The sequence below is a fragment of the Boleophthalmus pectinirostris genome, unplaced genomic scaffold, assembly GCF_026225935.1.
Source record: "Boleophthalmus pectinirostris isolate CB_2022bp ecotype Guang Dong unplaced genomic scaffold, ASM2622593v1 HiC_scaffold_178, whole genome shotgun sequence".
NCBI classification, from domain to species: domain Eukaryota; kingdom Metazoa; phylum Chordata; class Actinopteri; order Gobiiformes; family Gobiidae; genus Boleophthalmus; species Boleophthalmus pectinirostris.
In genome coordinates this window covers 1-25,000 of record NW_026571129.1, presented here as the reverse complement: position 1 = coordinate 25,000, position 25,000 = coordinate 1, and the positions used below count along the sequence as shown (strand labels likewise).

At 39.6% G+C, this 25,000-nt stretch overlaps 7 protein-coding genes across 14 annotated transcripts; 6 read left to right on the top strand and 1 right to left on the bottom strand.

The window, feature by feature from the left end:
• Positions 1-92: 92 nt before the first annotated feature.
• LOC129408866 (collagen alpha-1(XXIII) chain-like) lies at positions 93-3,853 on the top strand. Of its 2 annotated transcripts, XM_055153171.1 has the most exons (10): positions 93-152; positions 234-260; positions 347-406; positions 494-565; positions 645-671; positions 760-813; positions 919-1,005; positions 1,149-1,244; positions 1,417-1,455; positions 1,888-3,853. In XM_055153171.1, the coding sequence occupies exons 1-10, from the start codon at positions 129-131 to the stop codon at positions 1,888-1,890; spliced, it is 489 nt and encodes a 162-aa protein (XP_055009146.1). In that variant the 5' UTR covers positions 93-128; the 3' UTR covers positions 1,891-3,853. The 2 variants fall into 2 exon arrangements, with proteins under 2 accessions (XP_055009146.1, XP_055009147.1); XM_055153172.1 differs by lacking the exon at positions 1,149-1,244.
• Positions 3,854-4,776: 923 nt separating this feature from the next.
• On the top strand, positions 4,777-7,222 carry rack1 (receptor for activated C kinase 1). Its single transcript, XM_020921969.2, has 8 exons — positions 4,777-4,986; positions 5,391-5,562; positions 5,697-5,844; positions 5,915-6,010; positions 6,185-6,295; positions 6,502-6,642; positions 6,829-6,939; positions 7,113-7,222. Exons 1-8 carry the CDS (start codon positions 4,878-4,880, stop codon positions 7,176-7,178), a joined length of 954 nt encoding a protein of 317 aa, XP_020777628.1. The 5' UTR covers positions 4,777-4,877; the 3' UTR covers positions 7,179-7,222.
• A 138-nt stretch (positions 7,223-7,360) lies between these two features.
• Positions 7,361-8,903, top strand: nme5 (NME/NM23 family member 5). Of its 2 annotated transcripts, XM_020921993.2 has the most exons (5): positions 7,361-7,968; positions 8,044-8,249; positions 8,408-8,508; positions 8,582-8,700; positions 8,780-8,903. In XM_020921993.2, exons 1-5 carry the CDS (start codon positions 7,843-7,845, stop codon positions 8,870-8,872), a joined length of 645 nt encoding a protein of 214 aa, XP_020777652.1. In that variant the 5' UTR covers positions 7,361-7,842; the 3' UTR covers positions 8,873-8,903. The 2 variants fall into 2 exon arrangements, with proteins under 2 accessions (XP_020777652.1, XP_055009148.1); XM_055153173.1 differs by having other exon boundaries at positions 7,361-8,249.
• Positions 8,904-9,326: 423 nt separating this feature from the next.
• hnrnpaba (heterogeneous nuclear ribonucleoprotein A/Ba) lies at positions 9,327-12,878 on the top strand. 2 transcript variants are annotated; one of them, XM_020921967.2, is made up of 9 exons: positions 9,327-9,476; positions 9,937-10,142; positions 10,534-10,702; positions 10,778-10,945; positions 11,020-11,151; positions 11,223-11,313; positions 11,457-11,618; positions 11,727-11,812; positions 12,195-12,878. In XM_020921967.2, the coding sequence occupies exons 2-8, from the start codon at positions 9,952-9,954 to the stop codon at positions 11,795-11,797; spliced, it is 984 nt and encodes a 327-aa protein (XP_020777626.1). In that variant the 5' UTR covers positions 9,327-9,476; positions 9,937-9,951; the 3' UTR covers positions 11,798-11,812; positions 12,195-12,878. The 2 variants fall into 2 exon arrangements, with proteins under 2 accessions (XP_020777626.1, XP_055009145.1); XM_055153170.1 differs by lacking the exon at positions 11,727-11,812.
• Positions 12,879-13,000: 122 nt separating this feature from the next.
• On the bottom strand, positions 13,001-15,837 carry phykpl (5-phosphohydroxy-L-lysine phospho-lyase). Of its 3 annotated transcripts, XM_020921966.2 has the most exons (13): positions 15,686-15,837; positions 15,492-15,610; positions 15,260-15,419; positions 15,119-15,193; positions 14,829-14,916; positions 14,638-14,754; positions 14,475-14,557; positions 14,184-14,409; positions 13,947-14,101; positions 13,762-13,851; positions 13,566-13,696; positions 13,452-13,499; positions 13,129-13,208 (listed from the first exon to the last, which is right to left on the bottom strand). In XM_020921966.2, exons 1-12 carry the CDS (start codon positions 15,733-15,735, stop codon positions 13,456-13,458), a joined length of 1,338 nt encoding a protein of 445 aa, XP_020777625.1. In that variant the 5' UTR covers positions 15,736-15,837; the 3' UTR covers positions 13,129-13,208; positions 13,452-13,455. The 3 variants fall into 3 exon arrangements, with proteins under 3 accessions (XP_055009141.1, XP_020777625.1, XP_055009142.1); XM_055153166.1 differs by having other exon boundaries at positions 13,001-13,208; positions 13,452-13,696; XM_055153167.1 differs by lacking the exon at positions 13,129-13,208 and having other exon boundaries at positions 13,250-13,696.
• An 11-nt stretch (positions 15,838-15,848) lies between these two features.
• LOC110157644 (protein FAM53C-like) lies at positions 15,849-20,043 on the top strand. 3 transcript variants are annotated; one of them, XM_055153168.1, is made up of 6 exons: positions 16,187-16,241; positions 17,271-17,433; positions 17,539-17,778; positions 17,850-17,910; positions 17,978-18,783; positions 19,070-20,043. In XM_055153168.1, the coding sequence occupies exons 3-6, from the start codon at positions 17,701-17,703 to the stop codon at positions 19,235-19,237; spliced, it is 1,113 nt and encodes a 370-aa protein (XP_055009143.1). In that variant the 5' UTR covers positions 16,187-16,241; positions 17,271-17,433; positions 17,539-17,700; the 3' UTR covers positions 19,238-20,043. The 3 variants fall into 3 exon arrangements, with proteins under 3 accessions (XP_055009144.1, XP_020777653.1, XP_055009143.1); XM_055153169.1 differs by lacking the exons at positions 16,187-16,241; positions 17,271-17,433 and adding an exon at positions 15,849-15,868; XM_020921994.2 differs by lacking the exon at positions 17,271-17,433 and having other exon boundaries at positions 16,095-16,241.
• A 235-nt stretch (positions 20,044-20,278) lies between these two features.
• On the top strand, positions 20,279-24,914 carry LOC129408867 (C-terminal-binding protein 2-like; the record flags this gene model as incomplete). Its single annotated transcript, XM_055153174.1, has 4 exons — positions 20,279-20,441; positions 21,648-21,786; positions 24,536-24,690; positions 24,770-24,914. Coding segments are annotated over exons 2-4 (361 nt in total), but the record flags the coding sequence as incomplete, so codon positions are not given.
• Positions 24,915-25,000: the final 86 nt, after the last annotated feature.

Sequence of the window (25,000 nt, the reverse complement as noted above, 5' to 3'; positions counted from 1 at the left end):
ATTTTACTATACATTATGTTTTTAATGGTCAAAGTACTATTAGCAGTGCAATAACTTGTCAGCTTTATTGCTTTCAGGTTCAGATGATTTCCCAGCCAGGTCCACCAGGTCCACCTGGTCCACCGGGAATGCCTGGGTCTCCTGGATCCACAGTGAGTGGGACATAATTATTCTATGTTTAAATATAGCCATTAACATTTTGTTTATTCTGATACCTCTTCATTGTGTTTCAGGGCTTACATGGAATGCCTGGGCCAAAGGTAGGACCAGGTTATTACTTACCAATAATTTGAGACACTTCTGTAATGTGTTTGTGAATATATCTCTGTGGTGTTCTGTGATGCAGGGTGAACCTGGGGTTGGGATAAAGGGTGAGAAGGGAGAAGCTGGATCACCTGGTTTCAGAGTAAATATCTTACCTTAAAATATGGCTCATAATTCTGGTGTTGATATAAAACAACATGTGACACTGAATGACTGATTTAATCTACAGGGCTCTGATGGTCACCCAGGTTCACCTGGGTCTCCTGGGTTGGTGGGTCTTCCTGGTGCCAAGGGTGAAAAAGTAATGAATAGAAAAACAATATAACAATTTGTACTTGAATTTACAGTAGTGCTTTAAAACATGTATTAATTTTTTTTAGGGCAGACCGGGAGAACCTGGACTAGATGTAAGTTTTAGATCCCTTGAATCAAGCAGAAGTGGGTACAGAGGTCTCATTCACATTTATATTGACCTGACTGTTTGTGTGTCCTCAGGGTTTCCCAGGAATGATGGGGGAGAAAGGTGACAGAGGCGAGAGGGGAGAGAAGGTGAGACAGTGAATCTAAAAAATATGATATCTTTAATTCTCCGGCAGAAATATTTGTATCTAACTGATTGTGAGCTATTTATAATTGTGATTGTGTTGTTATCAGGGTGACAGAGGAGCAGTAGGAAAGAGGGGTCTGAAGGGTCAGAAGGGGGAGCAGGGCCCTCCCGGTCTGGACCAGCCCTGTCCTGTGGTACGTCATGGACCAAATTAAACTTTTGATCTGATCTGAGGAGTCCTTTACTCCTCTGCATTTTCACATCATTTGTCTCTCTTTTCTTTTCCACTCATATCTTTCTTTCCTTCTGCTGTGATTCTCTACTGGCTCTTGCTCAGGGCTGTTCTGAGACTAAAGGTCAGTCAGTCGAGCCTCCGCCCTCTTCCTCTCCACCTCCTCTTCCTCCTGTTGCCCCTGAAGCACCTTGCCCTCTGGTACAGTATCTCTCTGTACTTCTTATCTTTTCCTGTTTGCTTCTTTACTACTTTCTATTTGGTCATATCCTGCCCTTTATTATTTACTGTAAAACAGATGTATTCAAAATATATATGAAAGCATGCTTAGATACTTGTCTACTGTATGTTAATTGTTTTTCTGGGCCTTTAGGGACATGATGGTTTGCCAATACCAGGCTGCTGGCATAAGGTGAGAAACCAATGATGTTACTATAGATGCTACTAGGCCTGTCATGATCATTACTGTATTGATTTATCATTCAATAAATGATAGATGGAAAAAAAATGTTTGGTTGTTATACTTTTTTTGTACAAGGGACAATTTTATTTTAAATTCTATGATAATATTTGAGCTGAAAAGAGTTGAATAAATAACTTGATAAATAACTAATACTTTATCAATATTGCATTTATTGTATTTTACATATATCATTCTTAAAATTTTATTGACAGGCCTAGATGCTACTGCAACAGTCATTAACAATACTAGAACATTTTAAACAAAGCTAATAAAACATTGTTGCTTGACTCTGATTGACTCTGACAGGGACATTTTGTAAGTATGATATGGCCTGTTTGAAATGTCACTAATTCTTCATTTCTACTGTGTTTTTTTTTGCAGTGATAACTAACTTCCAGCATGGGATCTGTACATATTGATATAGTATATTTTGCAGTTGAATACCACACCCATAACCTGCTCCCTTTTTGTAAAGAACATTCGATAATATATGAAGATGAACAGAGATTTTTTGTCTATAGTAGTGTGCCTTTTTGAAGATGTTTCTTGGATAACTCAGTTTGAGGCTAAGGACAGTGTACAGCCTGGAGTGGAGGAGTGCTGCCTTACTAACAGAGTCTTGCTGCCTGATTTTGACCTCCAATCATTGGGCTGATGTCTTTGAATGGACAGTTTGACCAGCAAATACAGACATGTGAGTTTTGTACTATTCCCTGTCTTTCACAAGGAGGAGATGGCGAGGCAAAAGCTCAAACGCAAGCGACTTTCTCAGCCTTGAATCAGCGTGGGATCTGATTGAGAAAATGCATTTTGACAAGAGGCAGTCTGGCCTATATGGAGCTGGAGAAGCTTTGTCATGCCAAAGTAATGTGGCGCTGGACACTCAGAGCCACTGTTAAATGTCCAGGAGGGGGCGACAGAGGACACAGCATTTTTGGGCTCTGCCTTTGGTCAGTGGCACATAAGGATATTTACTGCACAGAGGGGACGCTCTCCTGGACAGTTTCAAAAAGGTGTTTTGCAAACTAATGCATGATCGTGGAGACAGTCTTTACGAATTGTAGTCCCAGTTTGACACAATGACGGTAGATTTTATAGTCAGTGAGTCAAGTTAGTGGATTTGTATTTTAACATTATTTTAATATTTTTTATTTTCTACAGTGGTATTTGTCCGTTTTCATTTTGCATTCCTGTGCTTGGTCATACCAGGTGAACATAAAGACATATGTATAAGATGGAAAAGTAATAATTTTCATTAATTCATGCTGTAGGTTGTATGAGAAATAGAACAAGGCTTTTCAAATGTATCAAACAAACGCAAAAGATGAAATATCCATGTACTTCCATATTAGAGCAACATTAGTTTAAAGAAAGAGGTGGTAAATCTGCCCAAAAAAATGTACAAAAAATGTAACTATTCTGTTTTATCGCTGAAATGCCTTAATTGTTTATGGACCAGAATGCATTTCATACTTCCTTCATCGGGAGGCACAAACAAGGCTATGCACTGAGTCAAATTGTTTAATCGATGCTTTTCATCAAACAATATCATATTTCAAGTCTAAGCCATAATAAATAAATACACACATCCTTCCTGTGTAAACATATGTTCAACTGAATTAAACTACTGACTTTTCCATCTTATTCTTATTAATTGATGTGTGCCTGCATGAGTTAATGATGCCAAAGTTACATCTGTAAGAACCATTTACAGTGTTCATTGTGAATCATGGTGCCAAAAAACATTGGCCATGTTTTTGTGCCTTATTGTGACCGAGATTATATTAGCTGCTCAATTTTGTGTACATTATATACGTTTTTGAATTCAAAACTATGATTGCCTGAAGAACTAACTGTCAAAATCCATTAGCTTATATGTGTGTGATAAAACCACTTTGTATTTCCTTAGCTGTCTTGCTTAATGCGTGTGATCAATCTTCCTATTTTCTTTTGTTTTTATTTTCATAACATAAGGCCAGTTTTACTGATGGTCAGAGCCACCGGACAAGATGACAATTACTGAATGCATTTTTAAAAAATATTATCAGCAAACCATTTCATTAGTTGCAAATGCTTCTGACATTTGTGTTTCCTGTATTTATTATTTTTACGTTGCCTTTTCTTTTCAGTTCTTGTATTTGACCCCTGATAGTTAGGACTATTACATTATAGGCTATTGTTTTTGTTGTTGTTTTCTTACTTACTCATTTCTTACAGTTTCTGTCAACATTAATATAAGCTTCAATGGAGTTTAATGGCACAGTATTATTTGTGATCATGTTTTGTGCATTTGGTTGTGAAAGAATTAAGCTATTTTTGTAATGACTTGTCTAAATATGTATAACAAGAGAAGCGTTTAATAAACATTTAAATTGAAATAAATGTGGTCTTGCCTATGAGTCAGTCTACTAGACTTCAAGAATGACATAAACATAGAAACTAATCTACACATAGAGTGTTTATGTGGCCAGGTAATGTTAATGGACATAACCCTAATTGAGACACATTATGTAAAAATGTCAGTACATTATGTAAACATGAAAGATTGTTAATTTGTTGTTGGATTAGTTAGTTTGTTTTCCTGCATTCACATTTGCAGTCAATGATTTGCCCTTGCAAGCAATCATAATAGTGTAGCAGACCCAAAGCAAAGTAGGTGAAGAGTTTTGTCCAAGGACACAATAACTACATATATGCACTGTTGAAGTCAGCTATCTTTTGGTGAAACCCCTCCTCCAACACCGATTTTGAAGATGCTTTAGAAAGTATCACCACATAATTTTGGAGGTGGCATGTCACTGGCATGATTCCATGAAAATAAAAAAAGGTAAAACTTTGGAACATTCACTGGGATAGATCAGTTTTATGGCATAGGCTACTGTGGAATATTATAGCACAAAAAGAACAACATTTCCATAAAGACAATCAGGTGGAGTCTCCGCAAGATCAAATAAGAGATGTGGAGATGAAAGCTGACTCATAGCACGCATTTCCATGCAATAAAAACATTTAAAAACTTTCTTATATCATTTTTTATTATTATTGTTTTATTTTATGTTAACTGTTAAATATATTTATTTATTTATTGCCAAAAGTTACGCTGTGGTGCTTTAGTCTTCTTCTGAATTGTGGACTAACTATACATTTTTAAAGAAAATGAAGAGAAACGTATACTGTAGTCTATAAAGAAGCCACACCTATAGACTACATTTCCCACAATCCCCTGCACTCGTTTCACCTCCTCATAGTTTTTGCATCCGGGTTTGTGCTTCCTTTTCCTCTGTGCCCTGGTGCGATGAGGACCTAGGTGTGTTGGACCTTTATAAAATCCGAACCCATCCTCGCCAACGGCACTACTAAACCGCTCCAAAATGACCGAGCAGATGACAGTGAGGGGGACCCTAAAGGGCCACAGCGGATGGGTGACCCAGATCGCCACTACGCCGCAGTATCCCGATATGATTCTGTCGGCGTCCCGAGGTGAGGCTTCTCCGCCGGCTACGCCAACATGTCCAAAGCGGCGTTTGCGCCGTCAGAGTTGCTGCGCCGAATAGGACTTTTGTTTACTAACTTCTGACATTATAACTGAGTCTACATGAAAATTAAGGAACAATGAGCCTTATTAACCCCAAATCGCTTTGCCATAAGACCGGTTAGCATTACAGGCTAACTGCAACTGAGTTGCAAATAAAACTTATGGCAGACACGTGTGTAAAGTAATTAGAAATGTCAAACTCAAGGAAGTGTTAAAACACCACTAGTATAATTATGTGTAGTGTGTGGGACTGTGTTTAGGTGCTCTGCTATACCTGTTGACTTTCTATGACCTGTTTCTTGCACTGTTCCATTGGCTTCTAGTCAGTCCTAACTCCATGTGTTTTCAGACAAGTCTATCATCATGTGGAAGCTGACCCGTGATGAGACGAACTATGGTATCCCCCAGCGTGCCCTTAAAGGACACTCTCACTTTGTAAGTGATGTTGTCATCTCCTCCGATGGACAGTTTGCCCTGTCTGGTGCTTGGGATGGCACTCTGCGTCTGTGGGATCTTACCACGTAAGTTTTTTGTTATTAAGGGAGAATTTAATTTACTTTTTGATAGACCTTTCTTGACCACAGTCCATGATTTTTTTTTTTAAATTAACCATGTTAAAAGTTGCAGGTCTGATGCATTTGTGTTTCTTTTGTAGTGGAGCTACAACTCGCAACTTTGTTGGACACACTAAGGATGTTTTGAGTGTGGCTTTCTCTGCCGATAACCGCCAGATTGTGTCAGGCTCTAGGGACAAGACCATCAAGCTGTGGAACACTCTTGGTGTCTGCAAATACACCATTCAAGTAAGATATTAAATTATCGTGATGTCTTGTAAAATTTGCGAAATATTGATCATAGCTTTGGTTTCTGTAGGATGAGGGCCACAGTGAGTGGGTGTCTTGTGTGCGTTTCTCCCCCAACAGCAGCAACCCCATCATTGTCTCTTGCGGCTGGGATAAGATGGTCAAAGTAAGTCTTCATTTTTCTCTCTGAAATGTGGATCTGGTTTTGCCCAGTGATTAAACAAAATTGGCATGTATTACCTGAGTTGATGATGATAATGATAAAAAGATGAGGGTATATCACAATAGTGGTACTAGTAATATATTTTCTGTTGGGATAACTGATCATTTTTGTCCAAAGGTGTGGAACTTGGCTAACTGCAAGCTTAAGACCAACCACATTGGTCACACAGGCTTCCTCAACACAGTGACCGTCTCCCCTGATGGATCTCTCTGTGCATCTGGTGGAAGGGCAAGTTAAACCATTAAATTCTATAATTTACAGCTTCACTACTGTTCTTATACTGTAATATCAGGATTTTACTATGATGGAAATTATAAATAATATCTGTAGTATGATGAAATCAGAGGCTGTTTCTGAGTTGCTCCTGCCAGAACCCTTAACATTTACATTCTTTTGTCCAACTTGTATTAAATATATTTAAATATTTGATTCAGGATGGACAGGCAATGCTGTGGGACCTGAATGAGGGCAAGCACTTGTACACCCTGGACAGCGGTGACACCATCAATGCTCTTTGCTTCAGCCCCAACCGCTATTGGCTGTGTGCTGCCACTGGCCCCAGTATCAAAATCTGGGTAAGAGAAATCCCCATTTCCACCAAATTGTTACAAGCAGATTTGATTTAAAGGCAGAGATGAAAACTTTAATGCCATCTGTATTGTTTGATGATAAAGAGGCTGTTTCTGAGCTTTTCAGCAATAGTCGCTTTATTTAGTGGTCAGGTTGATGCCATTTTGATTGACTGGTGTTGGTTTTAATAGGATCTGGAGGGCAAAATCATTGTGGATGAACTGAGGCAGGAAGTCATCAGCACAAACAGCAAGGCTGAGCCCCCACAGTGCACCTCCCTGGCCTGGTCAGCTGATGGACAGGTATGTCTAGAAGGAGCATGTTATTCTTCAATCTTCTCCCAGTGATTATACCCATTCACTTTTAAGTTCTGATGTCATCTGATGACAGTCCTGCAAATATGAGGGACTTTTGAAACTCCAAGGTAGAAAATAAAATACTCAGTGTTTTGACTTTTTTTTTTTTTTTTTTACAGACCCTGTTTGCTGGCTACACTGACAACCTGATTCGTGTGTGGCAGGTCACCATTGGAACACGATAAGGACTTTTTGTCAAGAAAATTTAAATAAAACTGTTTAAAAAGTGTGCTGTACAGTGTTTTTTTTAATGGCTTATGAACAGTACAATGTTAAGTGCTACATTTAGTTTTTATTTACCTAGCAACTGTGGGATTTGCTAAATTTGAAATGTTGACTGTAGTGTCTGTGCAGTCAGCTTTTTCTGAAATGCAATGTATGTTGGTCTCATTTTGTGTACTATTAATGAGTAAGTCTTTACAAAGGCTTTTGTTTTAGATTGTCAAATTTGCATTGCATCAACCAGGTTTATGTAAATGGTTTATTGCTGGTAATTTTACTGAAATTTTTTGCAGTAGTAGCGCAGTCACAATTCTGTACATGCCAAGACTGATAGAAAACCCTGCTTAATATAATGTAAAATCTTTAGAGTAATACTCTGATGGGGCGACCGTAAGGAAGCCCTACATTAGTATTTGTTTTGGCGTAGTAAAACTCAACATTGGATTTTATCGCTATGTAGATTACACGAGTTTTTCCAGTGCTTTGTCTGCTTTGGCTTTCCGTAGACTCTACTTGTATCCTAGCAACCCCAGCAAACGCGTGGATCCTGCAGCCATTAGCCATCGCAAGTTCGGGTGAAATTCTCACCAAAGAAAGTTTTAAAGTGTTGCTGGGTTTTACAGCAAAATGGGAACTAATTCTAGAGGCCGTGTTTATGTGGAAAGAACTCTAGCCTTGATTAAACCTGACGCTTTTCATAAAGCAGAGGACATTGAGGATGTAATCCTTAATTCCGGTTTCACCATTGTTCAGGTAGGTGGAATTTTTAAAATTAATAACCGTTACAAAGCATTTGCTTCATTACACATAATATCCCATACCTCACAGAAGCGGGAGGTGCTGTTGAGCCCAGAGCAGTGTAGTGACTTTTATGCTGACCAGTATGGGAAGCCTACTTTCCCTAATTTGACCACCTTAATGAGTTCGGGACCGATACGTGCTTACACACTGGCGAGAGAAAACTGCATTGCCCACTGGAAGTTTATAATGGGACCGTCCAGCATCACCAGGGCCAGAGACACACAACCTGGCTGGTCAGTATTCTTATTTTAAGCAGTAAGAGTTCTATGGAGCGGTTTTGTTTTGTTGTTGTTGTTGTTGTTGTTGCTTTTTCATCATGTAAATCAAAAGGAGAAAATTCTTGATGCTATACAGTTTCCCAAATGCTACACACGTGAATGTTTGTACCCAGTCTCAGAGCAAAGTATGGCACATCTGACCTCCAAAATGCAGTGCATGGCAGTGAATCTTTCATTGATGCTGAGAGGGAAATCAAGTTCATCTTCCCAAATAGTAAGTAACACTGTTTTGTTCATAAATGTTGTTCATTTTCTAAAATACTTAAAACCTTAATACCTTTCTTCAGCTGTAATTGAGCCCTTTCCATCCAAAGAAAAAACTGAGGAATACTTGAGCAAGCATGTGAACCCCACCTTGTTAATGGGACTGACTGAACTATGCAAGCACAAACCATCCGACCCTTGTGTAAGTGTGAATAATTTAACATTTTATCTGAACTTTATTTTCTGTTCTCTTTAAATAAACGTTGATTTTTCTCTTGCAGATATGGCTTGCAGACTGGCTTATTAAAAACAACCCAAATCAACCTCAGATCTGTGGTGCAGTTACAGTGGAAGAAGTGGGAAGGCGACAATGAACACTTGTATGCTTTATTAATATTGCACAGTTACTTTTAAAAAAACAATAAATAACATGTAGCTACTGCTGCAGTGCTGAAAATTCTGGTCATTTATTGGAAATGTCTTGGACAATGGTGTGACTAAAATGAATATTAAGGAGAGGACTAAAAAATCAAGAAAACCTGAAACCTTACTACTTACTTTTGAAAAGATTTGCTATGATGGCGATGACGCTAAAAAGTTACGTGGTTACTGCCTTATTACATAGATTCAAGTACCGTACTGGGACGTTTTTGAGTATTTATATTAATCCGTGAATTATAGAGTTTTGAATAAGAATTTACAACTTACTAGCAACCTATTTGCGTTTAATGACATTAGTCTTGGTGTACTGTAGCAAAAGAATGCCTGTTTCTTTATAATAAAAGGGGTGTGATGCTCTACCCCGCTGAGAGGGCGTATTGACATTAGTTGGAGGGGGCAGTGAAGAGCACCTCGATCCTCCAATCAGCTGCGGACTCAATACAAATGCATTTTTTTCTGCCGGCGATAGAAACCAACCACGAGTTATCGTCGTGTGGGAGAATCCATCTTGAAGAGAGCTCTCCGGTTGTGTGACCAGTAAGCCATATTTTTACTCTCCTTTCTTTAAATATTTTAATTATTGTCGCGTAAGTATAACTACGCAATATTCATTTAAACGCCTCGGCTAATCTGTTTGCTAAATCTGAGCAAAGTTTGTACAATTTTTGACCTAACGGAGTGCAGGCCTGTATTACGTAACTGCAAATGTTCACTTGCGCGTCTCGCTCTTTAATTATCGTGATCCATTTGGTTCAGATAAACAGCGCTTTTGTAAACTACCTTGTTTTAAATATGGGTTTTAAGCGTGTCTAGCTTGTGTTGACTCTTTCTTGACACCGTTATGTACCGAGAGCATGAATTAGTGAATGGCTGCCGTGCCGGCCAAAATGGTGGGAAATGTACGAATTGACGCCGGAGAAATGGCGATCCATGGATTCATTAGCGACAGAAGGGTTAAAAACATCTGACAGTAAAACGAAACTCTCTCATTTTCCAGGTATAACACATCAAAATGTCCGACTCTGAGCAGCAGTACATGGAAACAAATACAGAAAATGGCTACACAGGCGATGATTTAAACGGAGCCGGCCACACCGAAGAAGCGAACGACGGCAACGGAGTCGGAGCGGGGCAAGACGGGGACGAGAACGGAGGCACAGAGGGCAACCAGATCGACGCGAGCAAAAGTGAAGAAGATGCAGGGTAGGCGCTAAATCATTTTATATACATGTTACGGGGGCATCATAATGGCCACTGGTGTGTTTCATGTTTCTTTGTTCGCCGGTCTTTGTTGGCGCCATGTGCAAAGCGGGAGGGGGATGGGCAGCAGACAGAGCATTGAAGCGATGTCAAATGTACGGATATTGATCTTACTATAGTTTGTTGTAGCACTTCGTATTGCATTGGTTTTGATTATTTATTGCTTTTTATGTCAAATGTTGCTCCTCATTGAGCCAACAGATGTTTGGGAACATTGTGTGCATTTACACCGCCTCAGATCAACGAGCCTCCCACCCCCCACAGCCATATATAAGTTGGTACTGCTACACCATCTGTAAATTTAAACATGCCCTTTCTCCGTTTCTCCTCTAAGGAAAATGTTTGTGGGCGGCCTCAGCTGGGACACAAGCAAGAAAGATCTCAAAGATTACTTCTCTAAATTTGGTGAGGTGACAGACTGCACCATCAAAATTGACCCCGTTTCTGGTCGATCAAGAGGGTTTGGCTTCATTCTCTTCAAAGATCCTGCCTGTGTTAACAAAGTAAGTTCACTTATGGTCTCTAAGATTAAAGCTACCTAGTGTAGAAAATTATATTAATAAAATGTCCTCTGGCAGGTTCTCGAACAGAAGGAACACAAATTAGATGGAAGACAGATTGACCCTAAGAAGGCCATGGCAATGGCTCCACCGAAAAAGGAACCAGTAAAGAAGGTCTTTGTCGGAGGCATTAATCCTGAAACCTCTAAGGAAGTCATTGAAGAGTTTTTTGGGGCATTTGGAGAGGTACATCAGTCACTTCACATTGTAAATGTATGTTTGTCTTGATTGACATACTAAGCAATTTTTATCATTTGTAGATTGAGAATGTTGAACTTCCACAAGACCCAAAGTCAGAAAAAAGGAGGGGATTTGTATTCATCACATTTAAGGATGAAGCAACCGCAAAGAAGGTTATGGAGAAGAAGTTCTACATGGTCGATGGAAGCAAGGTAATCTCTACTTTCCCAGTGGTCATGTGTTATCATTGTACCAGTAATTAACTATGTCTTTTATTATCCAGTGTGAAATCAAAGAGGCTCAACCCAAGGAAGTTTATCAGCAACAGCAGTTTGGAGGTCGTGGATATGGAGGACGTAGCGGAAGAGTATCTCGTAAGGATCAGTCTATTTGAATAAAAATAACATTACTACATTTATTAATGTTCTATATAGCATCTTAAAAAGCTTTTCATGAAGGTACTGATTAGCTCATCTACATTCGATGCAGTGTCTGACGGGTCTCTCTTGTGTTTCAGGCCAAGGCCAGGGTTGGAACCAGGGCTACAACAACTGGAACTGGAATCAGGGATACAACCAGGGCTATGGCTATGGACAAGGCTACGGATATGGCGGCTACGGCGGCTACGACTACTCTGCTGGTTACGGCCATTACGGCTATGGGGGTGGCTACGACTACAGTAAGCGATAAGTCCCCCCAGGGAAAGAAACTGAATCAGAGAAACCTAATTTTCTTGGTCCTCCTTGTTGTACATAAGCACTTAGTCCCTCTTTCTCTTGTCCTCCAGACCAGGGCAATACAAGCTATGGGAAAACTCCAAGACGTGGAGGCCACCAGAGTAGCTACAAGCCATACTGAACACACGTAGTGCAGGTATGCATTTCTGCATCATCGGTAGTAGTATGAAAACATAGCTATAACCATTGGTGCCTTTTTGACCTCAAAGATCTCATCCAACTTAAATCCATTCAGGCATTGTAGTTGGGTAGCAGCAGGCTGTGATGTGGGTTTGGTCAAGGGGTTCATTTCACCCGTCAGCCATTTTGAAATGCGAATACTACTTATTCCAGAAGGGTTGAATTGGCCATGGAGAGCAGGAGTGAGGGCTCACCCAGGGGTGCAACACCTACCTGACATGCTCTTCCTAGTGTTTGTCCACATAACTTGTCAAACTCATTCATACACCTGTCTTTGTGTAACTGCATGACGTTGGTTTTAAAAGTAGTAACATTAAGCACCATGTTTTTCTCTTAAGGTCTAAAGTAAATAAGAGAGATCCATGGTCTGACCACAACGAACATGGGCTCTGGCTTTTCCTTTGGAGTTGGCAGAAATTTGGACTCATGCTCCATTTGTACAGATCAAGTGAGGAACTGGGGAAGCAAATGTCACTTTTCCACTTTTTATTTTATATTGTTTTGTGTCCATTTACATTTCCAGTGATGGAAGTGTTATTTTTACCGTACTTTTTGGTACCTTTTTGAATCTAATGTATTGTATGGTTGTATTTTTACATGTCTACTGGATTTACAGATGAGCAGAGCAAGAGCTTTTAAAGCTCTTAATAAAACAATTTGCTTTTTCTTTTTGGTCTTTCTAGAACTTAAGTTTATATTCTCCTGTGCTGAGTGTTGGATGCAAGTTGCATGGCTTCAGATATGGGGTGAATAAGGGATTTAACTAATCAAAGGACTCATTGTGTGTCAAGTGAACGTGTGCTGATGGGCTAGTAGACAAAGACAACCAGCATTTTTTTTTTTTGTTATTTTGGCTTTTAAGGAGTTTTCCCCCATCTTGTCTGCAATTTTAAGTGGCTTTACTAGTATTATACAACTGAACGCAAGCCTGTTAATGTAAGGGGGTATTCCCCCTCTCACTGGAAACTCATTCCTCTAGTGTCTTGGGCAAATTGATAGAAATAAACTTTTGGTTCATATTACACATGGATCTTTTGTTATTATTAAAGTTAATGTTAAATGTTTTGTACTGTTAAATGGCTTGCTTGTTTTGTCCTGAAATAATTTGAGACGCAGTGGAAGAGTGCTACACAGGATGTCTGGCTGAATGCTTATGAGAAATTTACTTAAATGTGAATGGTAGTCTGGTAAGTGCTTACTATACTTTGTACCAAGATGTGTTGATCATTGTGGGTGAATTAAATCATTACCAGGAAAGGCACACGATATAATGTAAACGTTTATTACAAAGTGTTGAAGTTGTAGGTTTTTTTCCCCCTCAGCTGCTTGTTGTTTGGGCACCACAAATGCCACTAGGGTTACAAAAAAAAAAAAAAGATGGAGTATTATTAGAAACTGCTTGTCGGAATTTAAGAATTGATAGTATTTTAAAGAGTTCAAGACCGTACAGTGTCTGTGACAACTGTTTTGTCTAGTAAAATGAACCTGTTTGTTCTACTGGAGTCAACAGGCCTTCATATTTCTACCTCTGAACTCAATGAATGTGTGACCATATGACAAATGTATGATTAAATATTTTCTACAGGTTAACACACCTTTTTAGATGTCGTCTTTTTCCAGCTTAAGGTCCATGGTCTTGATATCTGGTTTGGGGGGAATTAAAGACACAAGATAAAGCACTGTAGTCATAGAGATTGTAAGTTTCCTACCTGTAAGGATGCGGTCAATACATTGTGTCACATGTTTTGCATTATCCATACTGAAGCACATGGGAGGTTTAAACTTCAACACATTATCCCAAGGGCCGTCTGTACTGACGACAATATGATCCTCCTTCAACCTGATGATTGTAAGAGTCTCAGTATGTTCTTGGATTGAAAGCATAGTTGGGTAATTGAGTGTTACCTTTTCACTACATAAGCTGCAGTATTTGTTGCTGGAATCTTCAGTGCTCTGTCTGTGACAAGTTCAAGGCCCACAAATAGCCCCACACCTCTGTGTTTAAAAATAAGATTGTATTTCTGATCTTACGCTCAATTTGTAAACGCATTTTTACAAGGAGCATGGCATTAAAAAGTATCCTTCCTCACCGTACATCACCAATTATTTCATGTTTGGAGTACAACCCTCTGAGTAAATCTTTAAGCATGGTGCCAACTCTGATGGCATTTCCTCGGAGGTCTTCTTTCTCAATCACATCAAGGACCGCTAAACCAATTGCACAAGACACTGGATTACCTCCAAACTACAAATACAAAGATGTATCTAGTTAATATTTATTAACTTTACTGAACTGTACTTAAAAAGTAAGCTTTAATTATTAATACAGTATTGAAATACTCCACGCCATTAGATGTGAAGGCATTGGCTATCTCAGCAGTGGTTACTACACAAGCAAGAGGATGCCCATTGCCCATTGGTTTGCCCATGGTCACTATGTCTGGACAGAAATGCTCCCCTTGTAACTGGAATGCCCAGAAATGGGTTCCTACACGTCCAAATCCGGTTTGCACCTCATCTGCCACAAACACTCCGCCAGCAGAGTGTACATATCTGTAATCAGGGTAGGAGACCATCAACAAAGAAGCATTATCTTTTTAATGTTCATGAGTACTTACTCTGCAACTCTGGCAGAATATCCGTTTGGCAAGATTATCTGTCCTCCAACACTTGGTAGTGACTCAGCAAAGAAAGCAGCAATCTACATCCATGAATAAACATGTTCTACATACACTGATATATTAAAAGTTTATATGCAAAGTTTAAAAAAAACTAATTTACCTTTCGTCCTTTACTTTGCACTTGTTCAATTAGATCTTTTACTGCATCAGCATATGCTTTGCCTGGATCTGGCTGATCAGCTCCATACATGCCTCTATATGTGTCTGGCAAAGGAGCCTAGGCAAAAAGGAACACATCAGTACACGATCCAGTAGTGATATCAGGAATTATTGTGACTTTTATTTACTGACCACATGAACCCACTCTTTTTGTCCTTTCAGTTTCCGGAACTTATAAGGGCTTATGTCAATAAGAGATGTTAGATGTCCATGGTATGCACTAGTATAAAAATAAAGACATGTATTGATATAAATGAAGATTTGCATCTAGATTAGAGGAAAATAGATAATAGGACATTTGTTGTTTTGAAAATGTTCTAATCTACCAAAGATCAAACTCAAACAATTTAGCAATTTTCCGATTGAGAGAGTGAGGGAGATTTTGTTCCATTCTCAATCTTAAGTGTTAAATGAAATATTACTGATCAAGGACAATGACGTCTTCATTTTGAGTGTATTGCTGAGCCAAGCGTAGAGCCAGGTCATTAGCCTCTGATCTGTAATAAAAACAATATGCTGTTTAACAACAACAGACCTCAAACTAGAATTATCTGTCTGTTTACCCAGAGTTGACAAAGTAGAAGACACGAAGCTTTTCGGGGAGTGTGGCTGCTAGTCGATCAGCATACGTGACTATATTGTCATGCAAGAATCTTGTATTAGTGTTTAGGAGGTTCATTTGTGCAGCTGCAGCCTCTGTTATGCTAGGATGACAATGTCCCACTGTGAAAGGCAAATATAACCTCAATGTTAAATAATGTAACATTCATTGCAAATACATGTTTCAAATTTTACCATGTTGAACATTACTGATGCAGTCCAAATACTGAGTCCCATTCTCGTCAAACAGATACTGTCCTCTTGCTCTTATTATTTTTACTGGATTATCCGAGTAGAAGAGTCTGCACGACTGCCTGCAAGCAAATGTGTGTTAGAAGTTCGCGTCCACTTTGTAACAGCATGTAGACTGGATTTAGAGAGGCACATACCCGATTAATTTATTTCTCATTGCAAGAGTTTTTTCCTTTGTAAATTCCATCGTGTGATATTTAAATCCCTTTTCATTCACTAGTCACACGATCACGAAGCATTTACAACGTATTAAAGTTCGTTACTACACACGCATGCGCATTACGCATACTCCGATTTCCCTTTCCTGCAGAGGTGTCAGGGTACATTTTACATTTAACAACTTTTTATGTGTTTATGTGTGTATAGATTTTTTTCACGATTAAGATTCGCTTTTAAAATATTTGCATTTTGCTAGCAGGGAGGACGATACTACCACCATCAAACTAAAATGATGATAAATAAAACTTGCAGGCAGCAGCAGTTAAAATTCTCCTCCATTAGATGTTTTGACTCTTTATACACTGTCCGTGGTTTTGACAGAAAGGTTTACACGTGTCAGATTAGAGTGTGCATGCCTGTACCTTCTGTCCTCCTCGATAATGGTACAGTCCAAAGTCTATAAATACTCGCTTAACTCCGTCTCCGCCGGTGCACAGTGTGCAGCTTCGGTTGCTTAGGAACCACTGAACGCAGGTAATACATCAGGACAGCTGTAGCCGACTAGCGTGCTAACAAGCGCTGGAGTATCGCTAATGTAATAACAAACGATGTTCGTAGGTTGTTTTAATGTCGACGTTCAATTATTACTTAAAGCATGTGCATGTTTTATCAAAATTAAGTTAATCAAGGAAAGATATAATTGAAGAGTACGCTAGCTATGCCACATTCACCAGGAAGCTAGCACGTAAACCTGGCTAGCTTTTTAGCAGACAGATCCCATAGGCTCCATCGTGTTTCTCTACTAGCTCCATGGATTGCACTTTATCTAATTAGACGTAAACTTAGTTGATGGTAGGATCTTTATGTTTAAGTTAATAGGTCATGAGCTGCTTATGACTGAAATTCATGTAGGTCTGCCCTTAAACCGCTAGCAAATAGGGGTTTCTTTCAGATGCATTTGACGTGTACTGGTACCACTTTGTACTACAGCCGTTTATTAATGTTATTGAATAAATGGATCAAATGGACACTGCTTGCAGTAGCCACACAACTTGGTGCCTTTTAGTATGGAATTTGTAGGTCACAATGATTATGATATGTTGTAGTTCTGGTAAATTTACAAATTATTATTTATTATGATCTTCTTTGTAGTGGTCATTGGGTATGCCTGTGCTTTTTTCACTTTATATGTTCTATATTTGGCTCAAGGCTCGCTATGCAACACCAAAGTAGATTGCCCAGTGAATTCCTCCTACTAAATTTCATAAACATTACCAATCTGAGATACGACGTAGATATGGTAAAATCATATATAATTTTTACTGATAATTGCTATGTGGATTTTTTATTTTTTTATTACAGAAACACTCGACATGATGTTCAAGTTGTTCTAATTTGGTGTTTTGGTTCTCAAGATGATTATCCGATCAAAAGAATAGAATGAGCCTCATATTTGGGTTGCCAGTTTTAATTTTCAATAAAATTGTTTCACTCTTCCAGTCCCTTTGTGGTAAAAACGTGCTAGCTATCCCAATTTTCAACTTTTTACCTCTGCCCATCTAGATTATGATGTCTACTGCAAATGTCTTCTACACTTTTCCATTGATCTATGGTGCACTACAGGATGCACAGGACGGAATGTGAAGTGGTCCTTTGTTCTGTCTCTCCTCATGTTTCTCAGCCATTGTGAAAGTGAACTGCTTCTGCCTTTTTAAATCCAAACTATGTATGTGCACAATTCAACACCTTTACACTCTGTGCTACTCTGTTATTAATGGAAATTACATTTCAGAATAGTTTTACTAACCTTACTTTTTTTTTCTTTTTATAGATTCAGTGTATGTAATAACTATGTTGGGAAAGTGAAGGAGTCGGTCTGGCTGGTTGAGGTGTGGAGGGGGACACCACAAACCAGGCCAAGACACTGACAAAAATCTCCACTGCTCCACGCTACTTCGCCCCAATGACCAGTCCTTAAATTGTTGCAACAATTATGGTGACTCTCATCACTGAACAGCTCCGAAAGCAGAGTTTGGACGAGGCCCAAAACAAGACTTTCACAGTTAATGATGTAAGCCCAAGTCTCTACTTTTAATGACTTTTGAATGTCCACCTTCAAAAAAAAAATTCATTTTCTTTTAGACACTTCCTGCTCTCGGCTCCAGCCCAACTGTTACTTGGAGCACTTGCACACCCACTCAAGGCAAGTTTGTTTATTTATAATTGCTGTAATTTTAAGGCATTATCTTATTTTTATTCATATTTTCCAGATGCAACCAAAACATCTCTCCTTGAAGCTTCATTTAAAGCAGACTCTCACAGGACCTTGAAAGTTTCAGAACAGTTCAGACAAGCACCTGTGACATGTGAAAAAACATTACAGAACTCACCTCCACCACCCCCTTCAAAACGCCACTGTCGTTCCCTGTCTGTCCCAGAGGATCTGTCGCGCTGCAGAGCCACCTGGCATCCCAGTGCATTTAAAGTTTGGACCCCTATTAAGCGTACCTGTCACAGTGTGGAAACCTCCACTTCGGGCTCTGGAGCGAGTTCTGTCCCTCCCTGTGGTCCTAGTTCATCTATCACCTCCTCTTCTCTGAACTCCTCATCCAGTCCTACGTTCTTTAGCTTGGCCCTTTCCTCCGACTCTCCGCTGCCTTGGAGCTTCTCATGGGACCCCTGTGACACTCTGAAGGGAACCTGCTCTGCCTCATTTGCAGCCCCATCATCTTGCTCCTCATCACCAGCGCCGCTCATTTCTCATTCATTACTACAGCGCCGCTTTTCCCTGTCTCCTGTTCAAATTCAGAACACCTCTGTCATTCTTCAGCCTCCTCAACCTTTTCCAGCTTCCAGTGTTGCATATGGTGGTTCTGTCATGGAGCAGCCTGCACTCTCTCCGTCTCCCACTTCTGTCTGCAGTACACCGCCCTCTTCACGACGCAGCCTGTACCCTATTCTGCCACGATGCCACTCACAGCCTTGTGACATGCGTAGACCTCTGTTAAAAAGGCGCCATGATCAAGACCTCTTGCCATCTGCCAGACCCGGACTTGACTTTGGCAAAATGACACAGGTAAAAGACATACCTTTTTAATATGCTGCATATAAATGCCATATAATTTAAGATGAGGAAATCGCTCAAGTGCTTACAGCACTTGTTTGAGTCCCACACTGGTCAGTGCTTATTGTTGTCCTTCACCAACCTTGTCTAGTGTGAATATGGTGTGTGTTTGAGTGTTCAGTGATTGTTGAGGGAGCCCATTTTAAATTTCATTTCAATCAGATCAAGTTGGTGTGGAAGCTATTTTAAGTACAAACTGAATAACCTGTGTTTTGTCATTTTGCTTTTATCTTCCCAGGCAGCACAGCACATCACCTTCTCCCCTGTAGAGTTTCTTGGAAGAGCCAGTATTGGACCACTTAGTGAAAGCGAAGAAGAAGATAAACGAAAAAATGATGGAGGACAAAATGTTGTTTTTGAAAGGGACTGTACAGAACTGGATTTGAATCTTATTGAGGAAAACTGATTGCTAAGATTTTGCCCTTCAAAGATTTGACTAATCTCAGTTTATGACCAAGATTAAGTGGGTTAGATTTCCAAATGATTGTCATGGCTACTTTATCAGTGCCTGTCTTTTACAGACACCATTTCAAAATGTGCATGAGACTTAATGCACAATTTTTTTAAAAATATATTATGTATATAATTAGTATGCATTGTCTTATCCTTACATACTCACAGGTATATGCTAAATTTAGCAGATTATGATTTAAATTGGTCATTCAACTTGAAATGACAAATGCTTTCTCTAAAGTAGCTTGTTGCCTGATATCTGAGTAGTGTAATCGTACTGTTATACCACAACATGTGTCTAATTTGAAAAGCCCAAACATCAAGGACTGATGTGTTTTATGAACAACAATGTAATGAGCTCTATCAAAAAAGTTTGATTTTATGTGCTTAAGATTAATACTTGCCATTAATATAGTGGTAATGTAAGTGACCATGCCTTAAGCTTGAAATGCTGCGTCTGTGGTGCTCTGTTCTTTCACAGCTGGACATTTATCTTCTCACTGCTGATTCAGATCATTTGAACGGGTAGTATGTGCACTAATAGTCAATGACATGATTGAACCAATGCTGCTGCTGGAATCCATGAGGCACAAGATATTGTACTGTTCTATAAATGAGAAAGAGCTGTCTGGCCAACTGTATGAATGTATATGAAAGAGGTGGTGATTGGTGGCCTTTTGAGAAAAGACTTTCATGGGATGGAAATAATCCTGTTGCACAATTTATGTACAAATAAAAGAGTATTTTTTTTTTCCTAAACTTTGTCTTTATTTTTTTGTAAAATGTAATTCAGACAGGTGGCAAAAGGTTACTACAAACTAGTTTATTTCGAATCTCAATAGTTAGCTAGACGACCTTTTAGTTGTTTTCATAGTCTGGTGTGCGAATGTCACAAACTTTTGACCCATCTACGTACAATCATGAAAACAGGAGCGTTCATATACATTGGTGGCTGAACTGTTTACCTCTTGAAACTAGCAGTTCCGCCGCGTAAAGTGAGGGCGCTCCTTCAGGCCAGTGGGCCTTTTTCATTCACGGCTGACCCCCATCAACAACAACCTACTTCCTCTTCAGTGTGATTTCATGGCGATCGGGAGAGAGGGAACATCGCCGACGCACGCACACTGTCTTTGCACTCTTCTCAGAGTTTATTCTCGGTAAATAACTGATGATTTTTGCAAGATTCGTTAACAGAGCTGGGTAAAAATGCAGACAAGTTTAAATTCAGACACGTAGATTGTTCATATATCCCTTAAAAATGAATTATACTCCCATGTTCTGGGTCAGTTATTTCACATTGTAGCGCCACTCGCCGATAACAAATCGCAGAAATGGGCTCCCCCTGCGCTCACTTCAGAGACACGCTAGTTAACGGCGCTGTTAGCTAATGTTAGCATTGATGCAAACACAGGTAGCGTGCAATGTGTAACCTTAAATTGACTTTTGCAGTTGTTTAAGTCTGTAAATGTGATACTCTAATGCGACTCAAAAGTTTATTTTGCTCTTGCTTTATGAAACTGGAAGCTGTCACAAATCCTCAAGTGTTTGTGTTAGCTTTGGGTCAACTAGCGTTGTTTGTGATAACAAATCGTTAGCTCAGCAAACTATTAACAAGTTAATCCAACTTCAATTCATGCAAGTTTCGCATATCTTCGTGAGTATATTGGGGCTGATCTTGTGCGCCCATTGGCCGTATAGTATTTGGCATTGTTCTGCGTGTGAAGCAAACTACTACTAGCTAGCACTTCATGCTAAGTGGTTAACGGTAACCCCACTGATAAGCAAACACTTTTGGTTAAATTACTTGACTAATGAGATTAATAATACAGAATTTGGCATATAAATGATAATAGAACAGAAAAATAATACTAATGTAAGGACAAATTTTACGAATGACTTGTAATCCACGCCTTGTAGAGCTTTATCTGAAGGAACCGTGAAGTTGCCATTACTCATGGTTCTCATGCATGATCATGATTATTAAAGTATTGAAAAGTAACATCTAACTTCATTACTTAAAAACGACTTCAGTAAGTAGCACACAACTGTATCATGTAAATGTGCCACTAATATACACTCATCTTACATTATGATGCATGATACATGCTTTACTTAGTATATGTCATATTATCCATTTTAATACATCTATTTTATTTTTCTACTTTATATAGACCCCTTTCTTGAAGTTCATATACGTTGTGTCATTTAGTGAAAACTGTCCTTCCGCACTACCACAAACAACGTTTTCATTCAGGTGAGCATTAACAGTTACGGTATAATATTTCTTTTGGGAAATCTCAAGTAGGCTTGTTATGTTTATAATTTAAGTAAAAATTTTTACATTGTCATTGTCTCTGTTATAGGTGCCACTATCTGCATTGATAAAGGGGCTCCCTTGTACTTGGACTACTTCTGTGTTCCAGCTTCCTACTGCTCAGTCTATGGCTCTGATGGACAAACATAAACAGGTCAAGCGACAGAGACTTGACCGCATTTGTGAGGGTAAGATTTCATAACATCTTTTAATAAGGTTTATGATAGCATAATTATATTGCACTGCTTCATAGGCCACATGGGTAAAGTCTTGTTCCTTGGTGTTGTTTTGGGATTCTGTGATTGATTAGAAATAAAATAGTAGACAAAAATATCTGCGCTACATAAACTTTTGTCAACAAAATATTGCATGCTGATTGATCTGACAGTTGTCTGCATTGTCTCTGATTCTAGTGTCCACTACTAGTCTAAGAGCTCAGATTATCCAGATGAGGCAGAAACATATTTGATTTCTCTATGAAGTCAGTTGTATTCTTGATGTTTGTGCAGTTTAATACTTTAAAGGCTCCTTTGGCTATAGTGGATATTTATTAAAGTGGCAGCGTTGTTTCATTTATGATGATGGCTTTGAAACTGACCTGGAAGTACATAGGAAACCTCATCATATTGCGGACTAAATGGCATCTGTGGCATACTGTTGTTTTAGCGGGGGTCCACTCTGCTGTATAGATCATGCTCCAGAGATGAACCATGATTGTGTCCTAAAATGGAGGGAACTGTCTGGGAGAGTCTCAGGAGGTTGGTTGGAGGCAGAGGACAGGGTGATAGGTCATGGCCAGAGCTACAGGGAAATGGGCCAGCTGTCTCTTTAAAAAACAACAGCAACCCGAAGAGCTCCAGGCCGGGGCTATGCTAATGAGGTTAGTGCTGGTTGGCTAGGCTACAATGGTGTTGACTGTGATTGGAGGTTTTTCAGGGGGGAGGGTCTGGGTGTGGGTGACAGCTGGGAACCAGCCAGCCAAGAGCGGGCTGACAGAGAGAGAGAGAGGGAGGGGAAAAAAACGAGCAAAAGAGGGAGAGCTAGGCAAGTGAGTGAGAGAGGAAGACGGGTTGACAGACTTCATAATGCAAGGTTAGCACCGTACTCATGTGCTTTCTAATTTGCTGTGTGTGCGTTTGAATTTTGTGATGTTTGAAGAGAGAGATTGTAGATATGGGTGTGGTGCCTGCCGCTGTGTTCAGTTTCCCTTTATGTCTAGCATGCGGCCTATTTTTGTAGCAGCTACTGTTAGAAGGAACTGTGTATGTGTGTGTCTAGCTGTGTCTGGGTGGAGTACTGCTGCTTGCTGCATTATCATGGCTAGCTGCCCCTCCCCCTCACCTCTCCCTCCTCAAACTGCGTCCAGAGGGAGCAAGGCAAAGAAAGGGAGAGGGAGGCAGAATGAATGAATCTCTGAATGAATTGTATTGTGTGGCGACCATGCTCGCTTGTAGCAGACTTCGGCTTGGCCCGTGTCCTTTACTCAAATTACCCAGTGTAGATCTACTGTGCACAGCAGCCTTTTCACAGGGGGCTTTGTGAAGGGCCACATCATTTTTTCTGCATAGTGAGAGTACATTTATGCCAGTGAATGTAGCTGAAAGCCTGCTAGCATTCTTCAGCCATCTGCATTTTAGCCTAGCCACAAAGCTAATTGATTGAATACTCTGTTGTAGTGTACGGGCTGTGCATTTCATTCATTGGCCTGCATGTTTTCTCTCGTGTTGGGAAATGGTCAGACGTCAGAGAAACCGTTAACAAATATTTGTTTTCCACTGTTGGCTACCAACTCTGGCTCCTGGTCTCACCATTACCTTTTGCTCTGTGCCAGTCGCGCACACACACATACACATACACACACACACACACACATACAGCCATACACATACAGTCATACACACACCCTTGCTCTGCATATGATGGCTCATGTGTTTGGCTAATCATCAGATCATCTGTTGTGTTGAACACATGAAATTGTAAAGTTACACATTTGATTCTTTCCATTGGCATTGGCGTAACATTAATGATTATTAGTATGACTCACATATTTGATTAAAATTGTAAATTCTGCATGTTATATATTTCCATGACAAAATTCAATTGACTATAGGGACCCTTGTAGACAAGAGAATTTAGGTCATTACTCAGACCCCTATGAACCCCCACCACCTCCTCACTGGGACCCCGCTGTATTTTACACCCCTCCCCCCGCAGTCCTCGGCATCACCTCTCCTCCTCAGGCCCAACCCCCTTCTGCTGGAGCTCTCATACAGTAGGCATTCACATCATAAACCACAATTCTTCCACTGCTCTCAGGAACTCTCAGATACTTTAAAAGTTGAGGCTCAACACATCCAGTTATAAGGGGCTGGCCACACACATTTGTAGCATTAGCTAGATTGTTTTTTTGTTGTTTTTTGTGTGTTTTTTATCTCTTTGAGATGCAGTTTTAAAGGACTCATACTATATATAATATTTTTTTGGCACCATACCATATGTGTGCAAGAATTGGTATAGAACTCTTGCATCAGACTGAGAGACTGGAAAATACAGATGGTTAAGTCATGACCATAGAACATTTGGATGATTGGAGACAGGTTGTATAGAACGTCTAGTGTTTATGTTCTTCTACTGTAATGTCAGTGAATGTATTGTGCTTTTAAATGCCGAAATTCATTTACAGACCGTTTTTAATGGTCAGATTGTACTATCAAGTGGGCTATAGTTTTGAATTATTTTGAATATGCATAATTTGTTGTTTGTACTGTATCGCTTATTTGTAAATGCTGCAAAAAGAGCTGGAAAAAAATAAATAAATAAAATTCCTCTATGGTTTATCTAAATATATTATTATTGTAATCAGAATTGAGACACTCCTTTTTGTCACTTTCACTTATCCCTTTGTATCAGTTATTTGATGTGTTATGTGATTCGTAGGTATCCGACCCCCCATCCTCAATGGGCCGATGCACCCCCGGCCTCTGGTGGCACTGTTGGACGGGCGTGACTGTACTGTGGAGATGCCTATCCTCAAAGATGTAGCTACTGTGGCCTTCTGTGATGCCCAGTCCACACAAGAAATACATGAGAAGGTATATAGGACTCTATGGGCACTTGACCCAAATTTTAAGCATGTTGTTACAGTTTTTTTTTTTTTCTTTTTTTTTCTAGGTGCTAAATGAAGCTGTTGCGGCATTGCTGTACCACACAATTACTTTGTCCAGAGATGATTTGGAAAAATTCAAAGGTTTACGTGTAATTGTGCGGATTGGCTCTGGATTTGATAATGTTGATGTGAAAGCAGCTGCTGAGCTAGGTAAGAGGTGCATAAATGTAGTACTTATAAAGGTGAACAAAGCTGATTGTTAAGCCCTCTTCTCTGCCCCTTTGGCAGGCATTGCT

Excerpts from the sequence above, each read along its gene's own strand:
- nme5 (XM_055153173.1), top strand. The coding sequence starts at position 7,843 with ATGGGAACTAATTCTAGAGGCCGTGTTTATGTGGAAAGAACTCTAGCC. Across the intron at positions 8,509-8,581 it reads CAAGTTCATCTTCCCAAATA|CTGTAATTGAGCCCTTTCCA; the intron begins GTAAGTAACACT and ends ACCTTTCTTCAG. Across the intron at positions 8,701-8,779 it reads ACAAACCATCCGACCCTTGT|ATATGGCTTGCAGACTGGCT; the intron begins GTAAGTGTGAAT and ends TTTCTCTTGCAG.
- phykpl (XM_055153166.1), bottom strand. The coding sequence starts at position 15,735 with ATGGAATTTACAAAGGAAAAAACTCTTGCAATGAGAAATAAATTAATC. Across the intron at positions 15,611-15,685 it reads ATGAGAAATAAATTAATCGG|GCAGTCGTGCAGACTCTTCT; the intron begins GTATGTGCCTCT and ends ATTTGCTTGCAG. Across the intron at positions 13,852-13,946 it reads GAAATAATTGGTGATGTACG|AGGTGTGGGGCTATTTGTGG; the intron begins GTGAGGAAGGAT and ends TTTTAAACACAG.
- LOC110157644 (XM_055153169.1), top strand. The coding sequence starts at position 17,701 with ATGGTGACTCTCATCACTGAACAGCTCCGAAAGCAGAGTTTGGACGAG. Across the intron at positions 17,779-17,849 it reads AGACTTTCACAGTTAATGAT|ACACTTCCTGCTCTCGGCTC; the intron begins GTAAGCCCAAGT and ends ATTTTCTTTTAG. Across the intron at positions 17,911-17,977 it reads CACTTGCACACCCACTCAAG|ATGCAACCAAAACATCTCTC; the intron begins GCAAGTTTGTTT and ends CATATTTTCCAG.
- hnrnpaba (XM_020921967.2), top strand. The coding sequence starts at position 9,952 with ATGTCCGACTCTGAGCAGCAGTACATGGAAACAAATACAGAAAATGGC. Across the intron at positions 10,703-10,777 it reads ATCCTGCCTGTGTTAACAAA|GTTCTCGAACAGAAGGAACA; the intron begins GTAAGTTCACTT and ends GTCCTCTGGCAG. Across the intron at positions 11,619-11,726 it reads TGGGGGTGGCTACGACTACA|ACCAGGGCAATACAAGCTAT; the intron begins GTAAGCGATAAG and ends CTTGTCCTCCAG.
- LOC129408866 (XM_055153171.1), top strand. The coding sequence starts at position 129 with ATGCCTGGGTCTCCTGGATCCACA. Across the intron at positions 566-644 it reads CTGGTGCCAAGGGTGAAAAA|GGCAGACCGGGAGAACCTGG; the intron begins GTAATGAATAGA and ends AATTTTTTTTAG. Across the intron at positions 1,006-1,148 it reads TGGACCAGCCCTGTCCTGTG|GGCTGTTCTGAGACTAAAGG; the intron begins GTACGTCATGGA and ends GCTCTTGCTCAG.
- rack1 (XM_020921969.2), top strand. The coding sequence starts at position 4,878 with ATGACCGAGCAGATGACAGTGAGGGGGACCCTAAAGGGCCACAGCGGA. Across the intron at positions 5,845-5,914 it reads TCTGCAAATACACCATTCAA|GATGAGGGCCACAGTGAGTG; the intron begins GTAAGATATTAA and ends TGGTTTCTGTAG. Across the intron at positions 6,940-7,112 it reads CCTGGTCAGCTGATGGACAG|ACCCTGTTTGCTGGCTACAC; the intron begins GTATGTCTAGAA and ends TTTTTTTTACAG.